Raw genomic sequence first — 15,382 nt, 5'->3', positions numbered from 1 at the left:
CCCCACGCTCTCAGGCCCCTCCTCCACGGCCACAACCCCCGCCTGCGGTGGCCAGGCTCGGGCCCACACCTGCATCTTCAGCAGCTCCTCCTCCACTAGCCGCTTCAGCGTCTGCTTCTCCTCGGGCTCCAGGTGGTCGCGGCCCGCGTGAGCCAAGAACCTCCGCCGCACGATGGAGTGCGTAAGCGTGCTGCGGAAACACGTGTCACGACGGAGTCCCTGTCCCGCCCCTACCCTTTACAACCCCGCCTCCAACCTCCGGTGCACCTGAGGTCCGGGCGGCCTTGGAAGAACCTACGGGTGAACTCCTGCATCTCATTCTCCCGAGCCATTTTGCTCCACCTGATACCGGCGGCTCCCGCCGTTTTTCTTCTCGGAAGAAAAACGTTTGACAGGAGCTTGCGCACGCGCAGTATCGTGGCGCCGTGAGGTGGAAGACCGTTGAGTATCCGTCACGGGCCGCTTGGACCCAAAACTTTGCGAGACAAAACTTGCCTTCCGCGGGCAGTTGGAGAGTCTCGCGGCTCCTTCCTTTTCTTAGAACGAATCTCTTCTGAAGGAGAATTCTCGTTAGAAACCGATTGGGAGCCGGCTACACCTTTGGATGTAACAATCAACCCGGGACGCTGCCTCTGTTCGTGGTCACGGGCAGCAACTAGGCATCTGTGATTTTGAAAGACAGAAGGAAAAGGGCCTCCTCGCCAGGAGACTAGGAATCCGAGGAGGAATGCGTTCTCGTGGCTTCAAATCGCTAAGCACATTTCGAATCAGTAAGGGTGCTCTCCAGCGTCCGCCATCTTTGTGACATCATCGCGTCGCCGCGGCGCCATTTTTAGCGTATCCCCTGGAAGCAACGTTCCTTTCCCGGTATTCCCCGGGAGGGCAGCCGGTGTGGTCACGATTCCTAGGCGCGGGGCACGGCGGGAGTTGTAGTCCCAGCGGATACAGCCCAGCCGACTCTCCGGAAGTGGAGGTGGGAGAGGCCGGGCTGAGCCGGCTCGGGGTAGCCCGGCTCCCGGCCAGTGCTGGGGCGCTTCTCCCGGGGCGGGTCATGAACGGGCCGGCGGACGGCGAAGTGGACTACAAGAAGAAATACCGGAACCTGAAGCGGAAGCTCAAATTCCTCATCTACGTGAGTGCTGGGGTGGTGAGGCGGTGGGGGGTGAGGCCTGGCGCTCGTAAGACTTCAGTTTACCTGTGTGTGAAGAGAGTAGGGTGAGCTGTGGCCGGCGTCCGGGCTCCATTTACGGACGGCCGTTGGCTCAGCTCCCACCTTGCCGGTAATACAGGAACACGAGTGCTTCCAGGAGGAACTGAGGAAGGCGCAGAGGAAATTGCTGAAGGTGTCCCGGGACAAGAGGTGAGACACGTTGAGGGGAGGAGGGAGGCCAGCGGGTGATGTGGTTCCTGTGGACCTGCATTCGGACCCCATCCTGGAATGGGCCACAAATGCATGATAACTGCCTCGGGGCTGTTGTGAGGCTCCAACAGGCCAGCTGGAAGGGACGAGGGCCCAGGAGAACATTGCAGAGATGGGAGTAAACACTCTTGTTCTCTCCGCCCCCTCCCTCAGTTTCCTCCTAGACCGACTTTTGCAGTACGAGAACGTGGATGAAGACTCCTCTGGTGAGCAAGGTCGTGAAAAATTGGTGGAGGACATGCTCCTGGCACTCCAGCAAGCTTCCTGGGCCCTCCCTTTAGGCCGCGGAGGCCAATACAGCCTCCAATGGTTCTTAAGCCTAGTCGCTTGTCGTCCTCCTCACTATTCTTTAACTCAAGTATGACTGAGTATCTGCTGTATTTCAGGCAGTGGGCTTTGCACAGAGGATACAGTGGTAACCAAGATGGATAAAGCCTCTTGGAATTTGTATTCTCGTTGGGGGTAGTAAGTAAGCAAAGAAATAAACTAGAATTTTAGATTTGAAGAAGAAAATCAGGGTTACGTGGTAGGCATTGGAGTAGAACGGGGGTTGATAAACTTTCTCTGTAAAGGGCCAAGTAATAAGTATTTTAGGCTTTGCAGAACGTACAATTTCTGTTGCGCCTATACAGCTCTGCCTTTGTAGTGCAGAAACAGCAACAGGTGAGTTGTAAATAAGTGAGTATGGCTGTGTTTCAATAAAATTTTATTTATGAATACTGAAATTTGAATATCATAAAACTTTCACGTCATGAAATATTTTTCTTCGGAGTTTCTTTTCCCCCAACGATTTAAAAATGTAAAAGCCGTTCTTAGTTACAGACCATACAAAAGTAGATGGCAGGCAACATCTTAATAAAGAATTCAAGAAAGGCTTTTTTCAGGAAGTAATGTTGGAGCTGGGACCTAGATAAGAAGAAGATGTGAAGATGAGTGAGAGATTTCCCACAGAGGGAGTCACAGATGCAGATTCCCTGAGGTAAAAACGTACCAGGTTTTTTGAGGAGAAGGGATGAAGCACATAAAGCACTGTTCTCAAACTTTTTTTGAGCACCGTTTACAACCAATAATAGATTTTACATCGTGACCAACCCCCACGTGCTTACTTGCTTATAAAACAAAATTTAGTGAAATAATGTTAAGAGCCCTATATGCAGTTTGTTCTGATACTTTTTAGACTGATTTTTTTTTCCATTTAGTGCTCGTAAATCAATAAGTTGAATTTGTGACCCACTATTGGGTTGATACCCACAATTTGGAAAAGTCCTAAGGTGGGCCTTTGTGGCCCAGTTTTTCTCATAAGCCATGTCACATGCAATCACCTCTCTCCATGGTGTCTAGAGCAAGGGTCAGCAAAAAGCTAGCCAGATTGCTTGTTTTTGTTTTATTTACTTATTTATTTTTGGCTGCGTTGGGTGTTCGTTGCTGCGCGCGGGTTTTCTCTAGTTGCGGCGAGTGGGGGCTACTCTTCGTTGCGGTGCGCGGGCTTATTGCAGTGGCTTCTCTTGTTGCGGAGCACGGGCTCTAGGCGCGCGGGCTTCAGTAGTTGCGGTTCACGGGCTCTAGAGCGCAGGCTCAGTAGTTGTGGCACACGGGCTTAAATGCTCCACGGCATGTGGGTTCTTCCTGGACCTGGGATCGAACCCATGCCCGCTGCATTGGCCAGCGGATTCTTAACCACTGCCCCACCAGAAAAGTCCTTAGATTGTTTGTTTTTGTAAATAATGTTTTATTAGAACATTGAACACCTATTCATTTACATATTATAGGAAGGCAGTGGATGAGGTCAAAGAAGTAGGTAGGAGCCAACTCATGTAGATCATGGCAAAATATTTGGCTTTCATTCTAGCTTCTCATTGCCTTCGTGTTCCTTCCTGGAGGTCTTTCAGTTAACTTGCTTTTGGAGGGGGACTTCAGGATAGGAGGCGTGAGGGAACCCAGCCTGTTTATGATCAGAGTGGGATATAGCTGAGAAACAAGAGCCAGAGACATAAGCCACCACTTATCTCCTGGAGAAGCCCACAGTGTGGTCAGGGAGACACCCATATATGACAATGTCCTAGCAGAGTGAGGAGAGCCGTGACCAGTGGGAGTAAAGGGTTCTGGAAGAGTCAGCCATCAACTGGGCCTGAGGGATTCTGGGAGACTTTTCAGAGAGGTGGCATTTAATCTACTTCTCTTTTTTTTTTTTTTTTTTTTTTTGCGGTACGCGGGCCTCTCACCGCTGTGGCCTCTCCTGTTGCAGAGCACAGGCTCTGGACGCGCGGGCTCAGCCGCTCCGTGGCATGTGGGATCTTCCCGGACCGGGGCACGAACCTACATCCCCTGCAGCGGCAGGCGGACTCCCAACCACTGTGCCACCAGGGAAGCCCTAATCTGCTTCTTAAAGGATCTATCTGAGCAGAGAAATCGGGAATAACGTATTTTACGTGTAAATGGTTATCTGTTAAGTGAATGATGGGCCTTCTAGGTAGAGGCACAAATCTGGGAAATGGATTTTGGTTTTGAGAAAATAGGTTGGTGTGATGTGAAGAATACAGTTTGGTTGGGAGACCAGAAGGGTGGGTTGGGGCTATATTAAGAAGCACTTCAGATGCTTCCAGGCATTGGGAAGGATGTGATCAGTTTTGCCTTTTATGTTGTTCTGTCCTTGGGGAGGACAGTGGGTGGCAGGAGAGGTGAGATTGCTTAGCAGGTGATTTTGACATGGTGCTGACCTGACCTCGTGACAGTTGGAATGGGGAGCAGTGAGTGAAGGTAGGAGAGATTTGAGGGGCAAATTACCAGGACCCTGCATATGTGGAGTGGGGCAGAGGTAAGCTCTGGACAGCTTAGGCAAATAAGGAGAGAATAGCATAAAATGGTCAGGAGTCAGAGGCCTGGGCTCAAGTCCCAGTCCAACACCTTCCTTTCTGAGCCTCCGTGACTGCATCTGAAAAGCGGAGGTGACGTCTTCCCTTTCCTCCTTGGATAGTTCTGAAGACAAGGAGAGGCAGTGAATGTCAAGCACCTGTTCAGAGCCTGGCATGTAGAAAATGCTTGACAGTATGTTACCAGGGAGGAGTCCAGGCAGGAATTAGGTCGTAAAGGACATTTTAAGGAAGCTGTGGGCCTCCCCAGAATACACCTGTGTGCCCTTCAGATTCCCCAGAACCCTTCCGTAGAGTTGAGATTACGCCCCTCTGGGGTAGACAGGGACTCCCACCCACTACTTACCAGCCCTCCCCCTCACAGACTCAGATGCCACTGCATCTTCAGATAACAGCGAGACAGAGGGGACATCCAAGTTGTCGGACACGCCAGCCCCTAAGAGGTGAGAAGAAGCCATCATTCTGCCCTGGATGGTGGGGGGTGGGGGTTGGAGAGGGTACCTGGGCTGCCTCTTGCCTCTGACCCCCTCCCCTGTCCTTTCTCCAGGAAGAGAAGCCCTCCGCTGGGGGGTGCCCCCTCCCCCACCAGCCTCTCTCTGCCTCCTTCAACAGGGTTTCCCCTTCAGGCCTCTGGGGCCCCCTCCCCATACCTGAGCTCGGTGAGTTGGGGTCAAGGGTGGGAAATGGTCAGATGCCTGGGAATAAGGTGGGCATCATTTGGGCAGAGGGTCCAGGCCTCAGGGTGAAGCCAGCCCAGCACCAAGAACATCTGTCTGGGTGTGGCCAGCAAGCGTGCCTCGGAGGGGTGTGAGTCGGGGCTGCCTACTTCTCTCTGGTGTAGGAATGGGGGACAGACGTGACTGAGGAGAGGAGACCCCAGGACACAGTCCTGCTGCTGTCCCCTCCCGTCTGTTCTCAGGAGCCACACTCATCACCATCTCTTGTTTTTCCATTCTTCCTCCTGTTTGCATTTCTTCCTTCTACCCCCACCCCATCCACTCCATTTCCCATCTCCATCCCCTCACTCCCGCCTGCAGCTGGCTTCCCCCACCTACCCCCCATTCCCTTCTGACTACCTGGCCCTGCAGCTGCCCGAGCCCAGCCCCCTGAGGCCCAAGCGGGAGAAACGGCCCCGCCTGCCCCGGAAACTCAAGGTACCCTGTTTGGGGGACGTTAGGGAGGGGCCAGAATGGCAGGACAGCCACCTGAGGGAGGCTCAGGACGGCTGGGGGCCTGTCCGAGAACGTTGAAGCGCTGATTTGGGGCTGCTGCTGGGGACCCAGCCCAGGGTTAGGCGCTGAGGGGCGGGTCCCAGAAGTCCTGGCTCCCAGGCTCCCTGTGAGACCAGTCAGGGCAAGCCCAGACTCGGGGAGCTCAGAGTGAAGGTGGCTGGGGGCCAGGCTCATTTTCACAAGTGTTCTGTATTGCCAGGCAGCCCCCAAGGAGGGGCAGAGTTGTGGGATCTAGAATCAAGTCAAGGTTGCACCACTTAGAAACCATGTGACCGTGACCCTCTAGGTCTCAGATTGTGTGTCTGTAAAGTGAGTGATCAAACCACGTGTAATCAGCCAGTGTTGCGGAGCGTCTACTGTGTACCAGGCACTGTGCTAGGTGCTGCAGATACAATAGCGAACAAAGCAGAAATCCCTGCTTTCATGGAGCCCATGTTCTCGAAGGGTAGGCAGGAAACAAGCAAGATAAATAGGTAACAATGTAGAAAAATAGATTCAGGTAAAGAGCGTGGGAAACACCAGAGTACATGGGGCTGATGTTTACAGTGGGGTGGTCAGAGACTTAAATGAGCAAAGCCCTCTGGCTCTCTGCAAAGTGTTTCATTCAGGAAGAACCAGCACAGGGGCCCTGGGGGTGGGTACGTGTTCGGCTTCTTCAAGGACTAGGAAGGAGGCCAGTGTGGTCGGAGGAGAGTGAGAGGGAGAGTGACCAGAGAGCAGGTCAGAACAGCACCTGAGGGGCAAGGCTGTGGAGGGCCTTGGAGGTATTGGGAAGTTTTTGGCTGGTACTGTGAGTGAAACGGGAGCCACTGGAGAAGGTGGGGCAGAGGGGCGTCTGATCTGATTGACATGTTAAGAAAATTGCTTGACACTGCAGTGAATAGGCTGGTGGGTGGGGGGTCAGGATGGAAGTGGGGATACCAGTGAGGAGGCTCCTGCGGTCAACCAGGCAGCAGGGGGAAGAGTGAAAAGTGGGTGATGGGTCTCTTTCAAAGAATGAGGCCCAGGAAGAGCCGTGTGGGCTGTGAGAGAGAGGGGCGTTGAGGGTGACTCCAGGGGTTTTGGCCTGAGCAGCCAAAGAAGTGGCCCTTTTCTGAGTCGGGGAGGACTGTGGGAGGAGCAGGTTTGGGAAGGAAGGTGAGTTTGGCTTTGGATGTCGTGAGATGCTGTCTGGAAATGTCAACGAGACAACTGGGTGACGTGAGCCTGGGCCGCACGGGGGCCGTATTTGGAAGTCACGGGCAGGGAGGTGGATGGCGAGGAGAAGAGGTCTCTGCACCCTGAGCCCTGGGAGAGATGAGGACACGGAAGGCACAGTGCCCTTCCAGCTCTGAGTCAAAGTGAAATAAGGACCGGGCTGGCAGCTCTCAAGTTGGGTGGACTGTAGACTCGAGACTCTGGAGCCAGAGGTGGAACGGGAGCCCTGCTTGTGGTTAGGAGTGTGGGTTCTGGAGTTCTAACCCCAGCTCTGCCACTTCCTCCCGCGTGACCGTGGCCCTTGAGCCTGGAAGATGAGTAGCTAATGGGTGACGATACTGCTCAGCTCCTGCTTCACGCTACTTGGCAGGGGTTCTGCTTCCTGGGCTGGGCGGACTGGTGGAGAAGGCACGGGCCAGAGAAACCTGGAGCAGAGCGTGGAGGCGTGGCGTGGGGTGCGCTTGGCAGTTCAGGGCTCTGAAGTGCTGGCTCCTGACCCAGAGGCGTGTCAGTGAGCTATGTTCGGGGCAGGCAGGGGAAAAGGGCCCAAACCAATGGCGGTGCATGGGGGAGGGGATAAATCAGGGACGGCCTCAAAGAACAGGTGACACTTGAGCCCAGGGTGAGATTTGGATATTCAGGCTGAGGCAGTTGTGGAAGGAAGGGGGGGACACGGCAAAAGCGGTGTTTGGGCTGGAGCCGGAGGGGTGAGAGCGAACAGCGTAAGAAGGATAGGGTGGGTCAGGTCATAGAAGGCTGGGTGTCCTATGAGGAGAGTGGGGGTCCCTGAAGTTTCTGGGTGTGGTGGTGTGAGGAGAGGGGAGGGGACGCTGTGAAGACTGAAGCAGGTCAGTCAGGAGCCTGGGCCTCACCCGTTTTAGCTGGGTTTCCTCCACGCACTCGCCGTGCGACTTGGGCGCGTCATTTAACTCTCAGAGCCTCTGCTTGCTCCTCTGTTCGGTGGGGTCATTGTGAGGATAAAATGAGTTAAGAGAGAGAAAACACTTAGCCTGGTGCCTTGTCCCTAGTACGCCACAGATAAGCATTCACTACCGTGGGTCACGCTGAGGAGGCCATGAAGTCAGTCCAAGCAGGGGTAGTACATGGGGCCTCGGGTAGGTAATCAAGAGGTGGTGGCCAGAGGAGGGGGACAGTCATGCCACCGGCCTTTTCAGTCGTGCGTGTGCATCTGCTCCCGTGTGTGCACATGAGTGCCTGGTACTGGGTGCAAGGGTGCTGTTCAGAGCTGGGCTTCCTGTCATCCATCCTGGCAGACCCCAGTCGCCCGAGGTACAAACCCACCCTGGCCCTCCATGCCACCCTAGGAACAGCGGCGGTGAGGAGGCTACCTTGAGAAGCAGAGAGTAGGCCACAGGGGCCCGAATGTGTTAAGGCAATCAGAAGGGCCACTGTGAAGACTACTGCCATCCCCGCACCCGGGGCCAGACTGGACACTGCCTGGTGGGGACCTGGCAGGCCTGTGCCTTCAAACCTCCATTTCCAAGCCTCCGTTTCCTCCTCTGGCTGATGACCTCTCCTCCCTTCCAGGGTGGTCGGAATGGTGAGAGATCATTAATGGAAGTCACCTGGCACATACTAGGTGCTCAGTTTGTGCCTACAGGCAAAGCAGGAGGCCCACAGATCTCTGGGAAGGATTCAGAAGGACCTGGCAGGGGTGGGACTGGAGGGTTGGGCAGGACAGAGGCCACTTCCCAGCCTCAGAGCACAAAGCAGGACCTTTGACAAATAGAAAAGGACAGTCCAGGTGGAAGGACTGGCCTGTTCTCAGGCACTGCCTGTCCTGAGGGCAGCGAGGAGCCGGAGGCCCCCGAGTACAGGAGTGACGCGCTCAGGTCTGTGTTCTAGAGAGCTTACTCTGGCTGCAGTGCGGAGGAGGAGCTGGATCTGGGAGAGGCTGAAGGCAGGGAGTCCAGGTGAGCTGAGAGGAGGGCCTGGCCTAGGCCGGTGGCTCTGGGGATCCCAAAGAGGGGCCCCTCCCAGACACAAGAGGTAGAAGCCTCGCACGGCCGGGGGTGAAGACCTTTGACACCCTCCACCAAACCAGTGAGCCCTGCAGGAGGAGGAGGGAGAGGAGGCCAGTGTGGCAGGTGGTACTGGAGGTGCCCAGAGGCGGGCAGGCAGGCACTCCAGGCTGGCTCTGGCTCTGGCTGCTATCCCAGGGGCAGCCACAGTGCCTGACTGGCAAGGGCAGGGCCCGGCCTTTCCCTCCTGGTTTCCCATGAGACTCTCTCCACCGCCACCCTCATCAGCACTTCCATCACCAACCCTCACCCCCACGCACTTGCTGGTGTGAGACTCTGCAGGGCTGAGGTGGGGCAGGCTCCCTGATTCCAGCCGTGGCTGGCCTGGCTGTGTCCATTACCCCTTGAATGAGCCTTTGCCCCCTTGCCCATCCCCTGGAACTGTCTTAAGGGGCAGTGCCAGCCTCCTGGAGGTCCCAGTGCCTCCCTGACAGGCCCTCCCTGTGTTTCTCCCCGCTGCTTCAGATGGCGGTAGGACCCCCCGACTGCCCCGTGGGAGGGCCGCTGACCTTCCCAGGCCGGGGTTCTGGAGCCGGCGTGGGGGCAGCCCTGGCCCCACTGCCCCCACCCAAGATGCCTCCCCCTACGATCCTGAGCGCCGTCCCTCGGCAGATGTTCAGCGATGCAGGCAGCGGGGACGACGCCCTGGACGGGGATGATGACCTGGTGATCGACATCCCGGAGTGAACCCCTCTGCCTGACCCCCTGCCCAGCGCCCTCTGTGTCAGCACACATGAGCCCCCAGCTTCCGCAGAGACGTTTATTGACGCCTGGTTGCCATGCTGTGGCCACTGACACAATCAGAAAAGGCGTAAACATGCATGAATGTCCCCCAGAACGTGGGCCCTCTCCAGGGAGGGCAAGGGCCCTGCCTTCACATCCCAGCCCAATCCAGGGGACAGTTATTTAAATGAGTGGGCCAGGAGCATCTGCCACCTCTCAGAGAGGCAGAGACCCTGCGGTGGCCCCCCACTTAAAAGGGCAGCTGTACAGGGCTCGGTGGTGGTGGTTTTTTTAATGAAGATTCTGCATTAAAGGAGTGCCTCTTTTTGTGTGTGTCATTTTCATTTTTGGAAACCTCCTCCTCCAAACCCCCCCCAATCCGACCTCCTCCCTGGAGGGGAGGGGGCCGGGCAGCCTGGAGAGGCAGGAGAGAGGAGCAGCAGCCGGGTCCTTGGGGCAGGGGCACTGTGGGATCCCCCCTGCAGGTGTGCTCTGGATGGGTGGTTTGCATATTTGTCTGTTGTAGCGAGTCAGGCAGGAGGAAGTTTGCATATGTGAATATAGATCTCCACAGTCCCTCACAAGAAGACAGACCCACGGTCACGGAGACACGAAACAAGACAAGTAGTGCGGGGTGGGGCCTCCACCCCGTGTAAACGTGCAACACACTCGTGCGAAGGCTGCCTACTGGGCCCAGCCCTGAGGGCCCTGTGCTGGGCGGCCGCTGTCCTGCTCAGGCTGAGGGCAGGGCTCCGGCCGCCGGGGGCAACTGGCTGGTCAGGGTGTGCCAGCGCTCCAGAGCTGCGTCCGGCTGCTGCAGACAGTCGCTCCAGTGCTTCCGGGCCTCTCTCCGGGCGCCTGGCCCCAGGGCCACGCCACCTGCGGGCAGTAGAGGCAGGCAAGATCAGGGCCGGGCTCCCTGCCGGGCTGCCCTCCATCAGCACCACCCAGCAGGCTCCTCCCTCACCGATGAAGTCGTTGGATTTGCCAATGTCATAGTCCCAGACTGTGACTTCCAGAGTCTTGCTGGCCAGAGTGGAGAGCTCCATCTCGTAGAAGAACTCCTGGGACAGGGCAAGCGACACCTTCCATGAGGCTCTGCCCCCACTCCCAGCCCCAGCCCCGCTCGATTTCTGGCCTCTGCCCCATTTACCTCATTAAATTCCGGGTTTAGAGTCTTCTTCTTCACACGTGTTTTGTGCTTGGATTTCTTATCCACGTCTGGCCTCAGGTACCTGCCGAGGGGGAGGAGGGACAGGGGTGGGGCAGCAGGTCAGTCAGGGACAGGCCAGGCCCAGAAGAGGACGGGGCTGGTGGCAAGTCCCTGGGGAGGGGAGGGTGGGCCTCGGGGCAGGGCGAGGGCTCACGTCTTGACGTAGGGGTCAGAGTAGCCGTTGACGTCCATGGCAGCCAGGTGGGCGCAGCGCACGATGCCCACCAGCAGCCCGCGGCGCCGAGAACTATAGCTGAGGCTCAGCAGGATGCGCCCGCGCTCTTCCAGCAGCCCAGGCCCCTGCTCCACCTGCTCCAGCTGCCAGCAGACGCGGGCGTCAGCCGGCACCCTCACCACCTCCCGCCCAGATGCGGTCCCTGTGGGTGGCTCACCTCCTTCAGGTAACAGGAGATGCCCCTCAGCGCCACAGACATGGAAGAGGGTGAAGCCAGCTGAGGGGGCAAAGAGAAAGTTCTGGAAACCTGATCTCCCCAGGGCCCCCTTCCCGTGGTACCCCGCAGCCTGGCACAGACCGGGACCTGGCGCTCAAGGCAGATGTTAAAATGCTTCTTCTGTGAAGGCTTGAGGCGGCGGAGGGGTACACGGATCTCCCCGATGAACTCGTTGTGGCTCAGCTTGTCTTCATCACAGACGGAGATCCTGGTAGGGAACTGCAGGGTCAAGGCCCCCTGGGGTACTTGAGCCCCACTCCAGTTTGGGAGAAAGGTCCTCCGACTGAACTCTGAACACTCGAGGCTGGTCCCAGCTCTGCCCTAAATACTCTACACCTCACTTGTAAAATGGGCTGTCTCAGGGCTGTGTGGGGAGCACCAGGCCTGGAGCTGGGGGAGGATGTTTTGATTTGCCCTGTTCCTCTGCGCCTCCCTTTCCAGCTGCCCAGGCTGTCCCCGGCCCATCAGGACCTGCTCGGCTCCTTGAGGAAGCCCTCACAAACCTTGGGAACGCGACCACACACACACACACACACACACACACACACACACACACACACACACACACACACACACACACACACACACACACACACACACACACACACACACACAGCCTTCATTCAGGGCCTGGGGACAGGATCCAACTGAACATGCACAGGGTGTGCACTGGTGGATGTGGGTCACGGGTCCAGGATGTAAGAGCTAGAAGGGCCTGAAGGAGCCTTGAGCAGTTGGACCAGGAGCGCATACCTCCCCCTAGAGCCCCTGTCCTTTCCTGTGTGGAGCAGGGAGCCAGCCTGGGAGAGACTCATGAACCCAGCAAGTAAGAGATTATTGCTTTTACTTCCATCCGTCTCGGTCTGCAGCCCCTTTCCCTGCCTTCTGCTATGACACTCTCGAGCAGCTGTGTCATGCAGAGGTGTTCAATTCCCAGCTCTGCCACCTAGCAACCACATGACCTTGAGCAAGTCACTTAACCTCCCTAAGCCTCATTCCCGTTTCTGTCGCTTGAGACTTCACTCCTTAGAGATGTTAGGGAGACAAGGGCAGCAGAATGGGCAGACCTCTGCTGCATAGGTCTGACTTAAGACAGGGGCTCTGAGAAGGGGTCTCAGTGAGCAGGGAAAGATTGCAGGAGGAGGCAGAGCCTCAAATGATGAGTGGGATTTAGGCCGGCAGAGAGAGGAAGCAGGAAGAGACACGACAGGCAAAGGTCAGGAGATAGGAACCCGACCAGTCGCAAGAGGGCGGTCCTCTGTTGGAGGAGCAGTAGGAGCTATTTGGAGGGCAGGAACCCAGGGGAACATTCTGGCCTGCTCCCGAAGGGGACAGGGAGCCACTGATGGTTCTAGAGCATCCGAGGGCTTAATGGGAGGTGGGTCGACCAACCAAAGAAAGTTCCAATGACAGTTGTCCCCAAGGAGGTGCTGAGCTGGACTCGTTGGTAACCGGGAGGACAGACCCCTCACCTGAGCACCTTGTGGGTGATGTCATCATCTGTGATTCCGCTGTACGTCAGGTCCTCATTCCACACGGGATTCAGCGTGTTCCTCTGAGTCTTAGTTTTTAGCTTATTGGCCTTAGGTGTGGGGACGAAGCGTTCACAGTACATGTCCCCCAGACCCACAGAGGCTGGAGGCAGACGAAGGTTGGGGGCACACCCACAAGCTGGGTCAGGCTGGGGGGCGAGGGTAGGGGGAGGCCGTTACCTTGCAGGCTCCAGGCAGCAGGTGCAGTTTGACGTAGGGGTCGGCCAGGCCATTGAAATCCATGGGCTTGAGGCCCTGGGGAGGAGGGGAGGGAAGAGGGCTGTGAGGTCCCAGCCTGCCCACCCTCCCTCCCTCTCTCTGTAGTGTGGACCCTTGGGGGCGGGAGAGCCAAGATGGGTGCTGGGAGAGGAGCAGGAGTCAGGCCTGGGGAAGGGAAAGGAGAATGGAAACGCACCCCTCTCAGGGTAGGAGGCAAACAGGGCCAGGGCTCTCGGGGGGCAGGGAGTACCCACCTTGGCCCTGAGGATACTACAGTGCAGAGTGCAGGAAGCCTGGTCGTAGAGAAGGTCAAACTCCAGCGTGCCCAGGGCGGCTGGAGAAGAGGGAAGAGGTAACCTGAGTCCGTGCGTAAAGACAGGTGTGTGTGAGAGACAGGTGGGCAGGCCTGCTACGTGTGCCGGCTGGGAAGGTTGGTGCGTGTCTGTGCCTGTCAGCCTGCTTGTGTGTGCACGTCTGGGTCCCTGGCTGGGCTGCAACTGGTGCTCTGTGGGTGGTTGAGTGTCTCAGCAGAAATATTGAATATTGAGCCTAGCTGAACCTGTAATCTCCACTGACTGCAGCTGTGGTGGCGGTGCCCGCCGCCTCCCCACCCCCAGCAGGGCCCCATCCCCTTCCCACAAGCCTGGAGGCCCCCATTAGCACCCTGGGCCCTTCAAGCCCGCAGACTCACTGGTATCATCCGAGTCATAGCTGTCCACCTCAGCTCCATCCTCGGGCGTGGTGGCCCCAAGGAGGGCTGCAGGGGGTGCCAGGGCCAGGGGGCCCAGATGAGCAGGAGCCTCTCCGAAGCCCCCGCCACCCCCTTCAGGTCCTGGTCCCCGGCGGGGGAAGTAGTCAGAGATCTGGCGGATGGGCCGGATGGGCCCCGGGCACACGTTGATGGCCATGTGCTCCTGGATGTTGATGGTCATGCGGTCGCCCCTGCGGCCCCTCATGCAGCACCCCTGGCTGGGGGAGGGAGGTTCGAGAGAGCTTGAGCCCGGGGCTGACTTCTCAAACCTACCCGTCTGCTGGCTGAGGGCCAGGCGGCACCCGCCAGGGTCTGTGGGCCCTCACTGGCCTCCCTTCCTAGGTGCTGAGGGAGAGGGCAGCCTGTGCCCGCTGACGGGCAGGCAGAAGGCCTGGGCCCTCCAGACCCCAAGCTGTGCTCCATGGGGCTGGGCTGCCAGCCCACTCCCCCCAGATAGGTCCTGGCTCCACCTCAGCCTTGCCCACTTTCCTCTAGATTGTCCCTCTGTCCTCTTCCCAGCGCCAGGCCCTCATTCTGGGCTTCTGTCTGCCCTGGGTCCTCTACCTCTGAAGCTGCCCCCTAGGCCCCCTCCTCTGTCTTTCTGAGGCTCTGACTATCCTTCTGCACCAGGCGCCTGTCTGGTCTGGGGGTCACCCACCTCTTAGGTTTTCACTTCCCACTGTCCCTTCGTTCAGCCCCAGGATCTGCCCGCCTGCCTGGGCCCCCATCCGCTGCCATCCAAGGTGAGGACCCCTGCCTCAGATGCTTCCTCCTGAAACTGGCTCTCCAGAGGAGCCAGAAATTACAGCCTCCGGAGAGCTAAACACCCCCAGGGGCACACACAGGCTAACACACACTCACCCTCACCCTCTCGCCCCCGGCAGCCCAGCCCCCTGCACCTGTCTCTGCGCCTCCAACAGGTGCCCAAGCACTGGGGGGCCAGCGGGTGCGAGCTGGGCGGTGGCAGCCGGCGATTCCCAAGGCGGCCGGCGAGAAGAGCGCCGAGTCCGGCAGTCTGAGCCGAGAGGGAGGGAGAGCAGGAGAAAGTGCGGGGAGGAGGGGGTGAGCGAGGTGGAGGCGAGGATGCAGCCGGCGCAGGCGGCGCGGGGCGGGGAGGGGCGGACGGAGGCTGGGGAGGGGGCGGGACTCTCCCGCCGGCGCCCGCCCGGGCACACTTAGGAGCGCACACGGGTGCACACACATTCACGGGCAGGCTGACACACGCATCTTGCACGGACACTCCCGCGCACACGCCTGTGCCCACGTGCGCACACCACAGTCATGCACAAACCCAGACACGCGCTGGCACACTCACCCAGGAGAACTTCGCACACACACGCTCGCAGACACACGGGCTCCCTGCGCCGCCAGGAACCCACAGTGAGAACTGCCCGGTGTTCCCCAACTCCTCCCCGCGCCGCCCCCGCGCCGAGCCGGCGGAGCCTCCCTCCGCCCCTCTCTCCTAGCTTCCCTCCCGGGTCTCCAGGGCAGACCACCGGCCTGGTTGCCATGGCGACGCCGGCTCCTCCTCCCTCCCCGCCCCCTACCTCGCGCGTCCTTATGCCCCTCCTCCGCAGAGAGCGTTTGGAGGAGGGGGGGAGGGTGTCTGGCCCTCCCCTACCAAATATCCGTAGGGGCGGGGCCTGTGGGGGCGGGGCTTAGAGATCCGCAGTGACCCAGGAACGGGCTGGGGAAGGGGGTCTGATCCGCCTACGGTCCCAGGTTTGAAAT

The 15,382-nt window shown here is 58.2% G+C and overlaps 3 protein-coding genes across 8 annotated transcripts in view; 1 reads left to right on the top strand and 2 right to left on the bottom strand.

Annotated features, from left to right (window-relative positions):
- HIRIP3 (HIRA interacting protein 3) overlaps nucleotides 1-1,066 on the bottom strand; it is a 2,389-nt gene extending 1,323 nt beyond the window's left edge. Inside the window, exons 1-2 of the mRNA XM_060124807.1 lie at nucleotides 268-1,066; nucleotides 7-190 (exon numbers count right to left, since the gene is read on the bottom strand). Coding sequence (XP_059980790.1) covers nucleotides 7-190; nucleotides 268-332 — 249 coding nt within the window. The 5' untranslated portion in view covers nucleotides 333-1,066. The remainder of the gene's footprint in view (nucleotides 1-6; nucleotides 191-267) is intronic.
- On the top strand, nucleotides 52-9,811 carry INO80E (INO80 complex subunit E). Of its 4 annotated transcripts, XM_060123303.1 has the most exons (8): nucleotides 52-1,132; nucleotides 1,290-1,360; nucleotides 1,574-1,626; nucleotides 4,655-4,733; nucleotides 4,838-4,949; nucleotides 5,328-5,444; nucleotides 8,586-8,653; nucleotides 9,227-9,370. In XM_060123303.1, exons 1-8 carry the CDS (start codon nucleotides 1,052-1,054, stop codon nucleotides 9,234-9,236), a joined length of 591 nt encoding a protein of 196 aa, XP_059979286.1. In that variant the 5' UTR covers nucleotides 52-1,051; the 3' UTR covers nucleotides 9,237-9,370. The 4 variants fall into 4 exon arrangements, with proteins under 4 accessions (XP_059979286.1, XP_059979284.1, XP_059979285.1 ...); XM_060123301.1 differs by lacking the exon at nucleotides 8,586-8,653 and having other exon boundaries at nucleotides 64-1,132; nucleotides 5,379-5,444; nucleotides 9,227-9,811; XM_060123300.1 differs by lacking the exon at nucleotides 8,586-8,653 and having other exon boundaries at nucleotides 70-1,132; nucleotides 9,227-9,811.
- Nucleotides 9,360-14,678, bottom strand: DOC2A (double C2 domain alpha). 3 transcript variants are annotated; one of them, XM_060123294.1, is made up of 11 exons: nucleotides 14,551-14,678; nucleotides 13,592-13,869; nucleotides 13,155-13,234; nucleotides 12,862-12,936; nucleotides 12,622-12,731; nucleotides 11,231-11,357; nucleotides 11,090-11,149; nucleotides 10,852-11,015; nucleotides 10,638-10,719; nucleotides 10,452-10,548; nucleotides 10,066-10,363 (listed from the first exon to the last, which is right to left on the bottom strand). In XM_060123294.1, the coding sequence occupies exons 2-11, from the start codon at nucleotides 13,854-13,856 to the stop codon at nucleotides 10,218-10,220; spliced, it is 1,206 nt and encodes a 401-aa protein (XP_059979277.1). In that variant the 5' UTR covers nucleotides 13,857-13,869; nucleotides 14,551-14,678; the 3' UTR covers nucleotides 10,066-10,217. The 3 variants fall into 3 exon arrangements, with proteins under 3 accessions (XP_059979275.1, XP_059979277.1, XP_059979276.1); XM_060123292.1 differs by having other exon boundaries at nucleotides 9,360-10,548; XM_060123293.1 differs by having other exon boundaries at nucleotides 11,090-11,357.
- Nucleotides 14,679-15,382: the final 704 nt, after the last annotated feature.

This window comes from Lagenorhynchus albirostris, chromosome 15 (assembly GCF_949774975.1).
Source record: "Lagenorhynchus albirostris chromosome 15, mLagAlb1.1, whole genome shotgun sequence".
NCBI lineage: Eukaryota > Metazoa > Chordata > Mammalia > Artiodactyla > Delphinidae > Lagenorhynchus > Lagenorhynchus albirostris.
The sequence above is the reverse complement of the archived record's forward strand: the minus strand, read 5'-3'. Positions and strand labels throughout refer to the sequence as shown.

Excerpts from the sequence above, each read along its gene's own strand:
- INO80E (XM_060123300.1), top strand. The coding sequence starts at position 1,052 with ATGAACGGGCCGGCGGACGGCGAAGTGGACTACAAGAAGAAATACCGG. Across the intron at positions 4,734-4,837 it reads GACACGCCAGCCCCTAAGAG|GAAGAGAAGCCCTCCGCTGG; the intron begins GTGAGAAGAAGC and ends TCCTTTCTCCAG. Across the intron at positions 4,950-5,327 it reads CCTCCCCATACCTGAGCTCG|CTGGCTTCCCCCACCTACCC; the intron begins GTGAGTTGGGGT and ends TCCCGCCTGCAG.
- DOC2A (XM_060123292.1), bottom strand. The coding sequence starts at position 13,856 with ATGAGGGGCCGCAGGGGCGACCGCATGACCATCAACATCCAGGAGCAC. Across the intron at positions 11,358-12,621 it reads ATCACCCACAAGGTGCTCAG|GATCTCCGTCTGTGATGAAG; the intron begins GTGAGGGGTCTG and ends GTTCCCTACCAG. Across the intron at positions 11,016-11,089 it reads TCTCCTGTTACCTGAAGGAG|CTGGAGCAGGTGGAGCAGGG; the intron begins GTGAGCCACCCA and ends GTCTGCTGGCAG.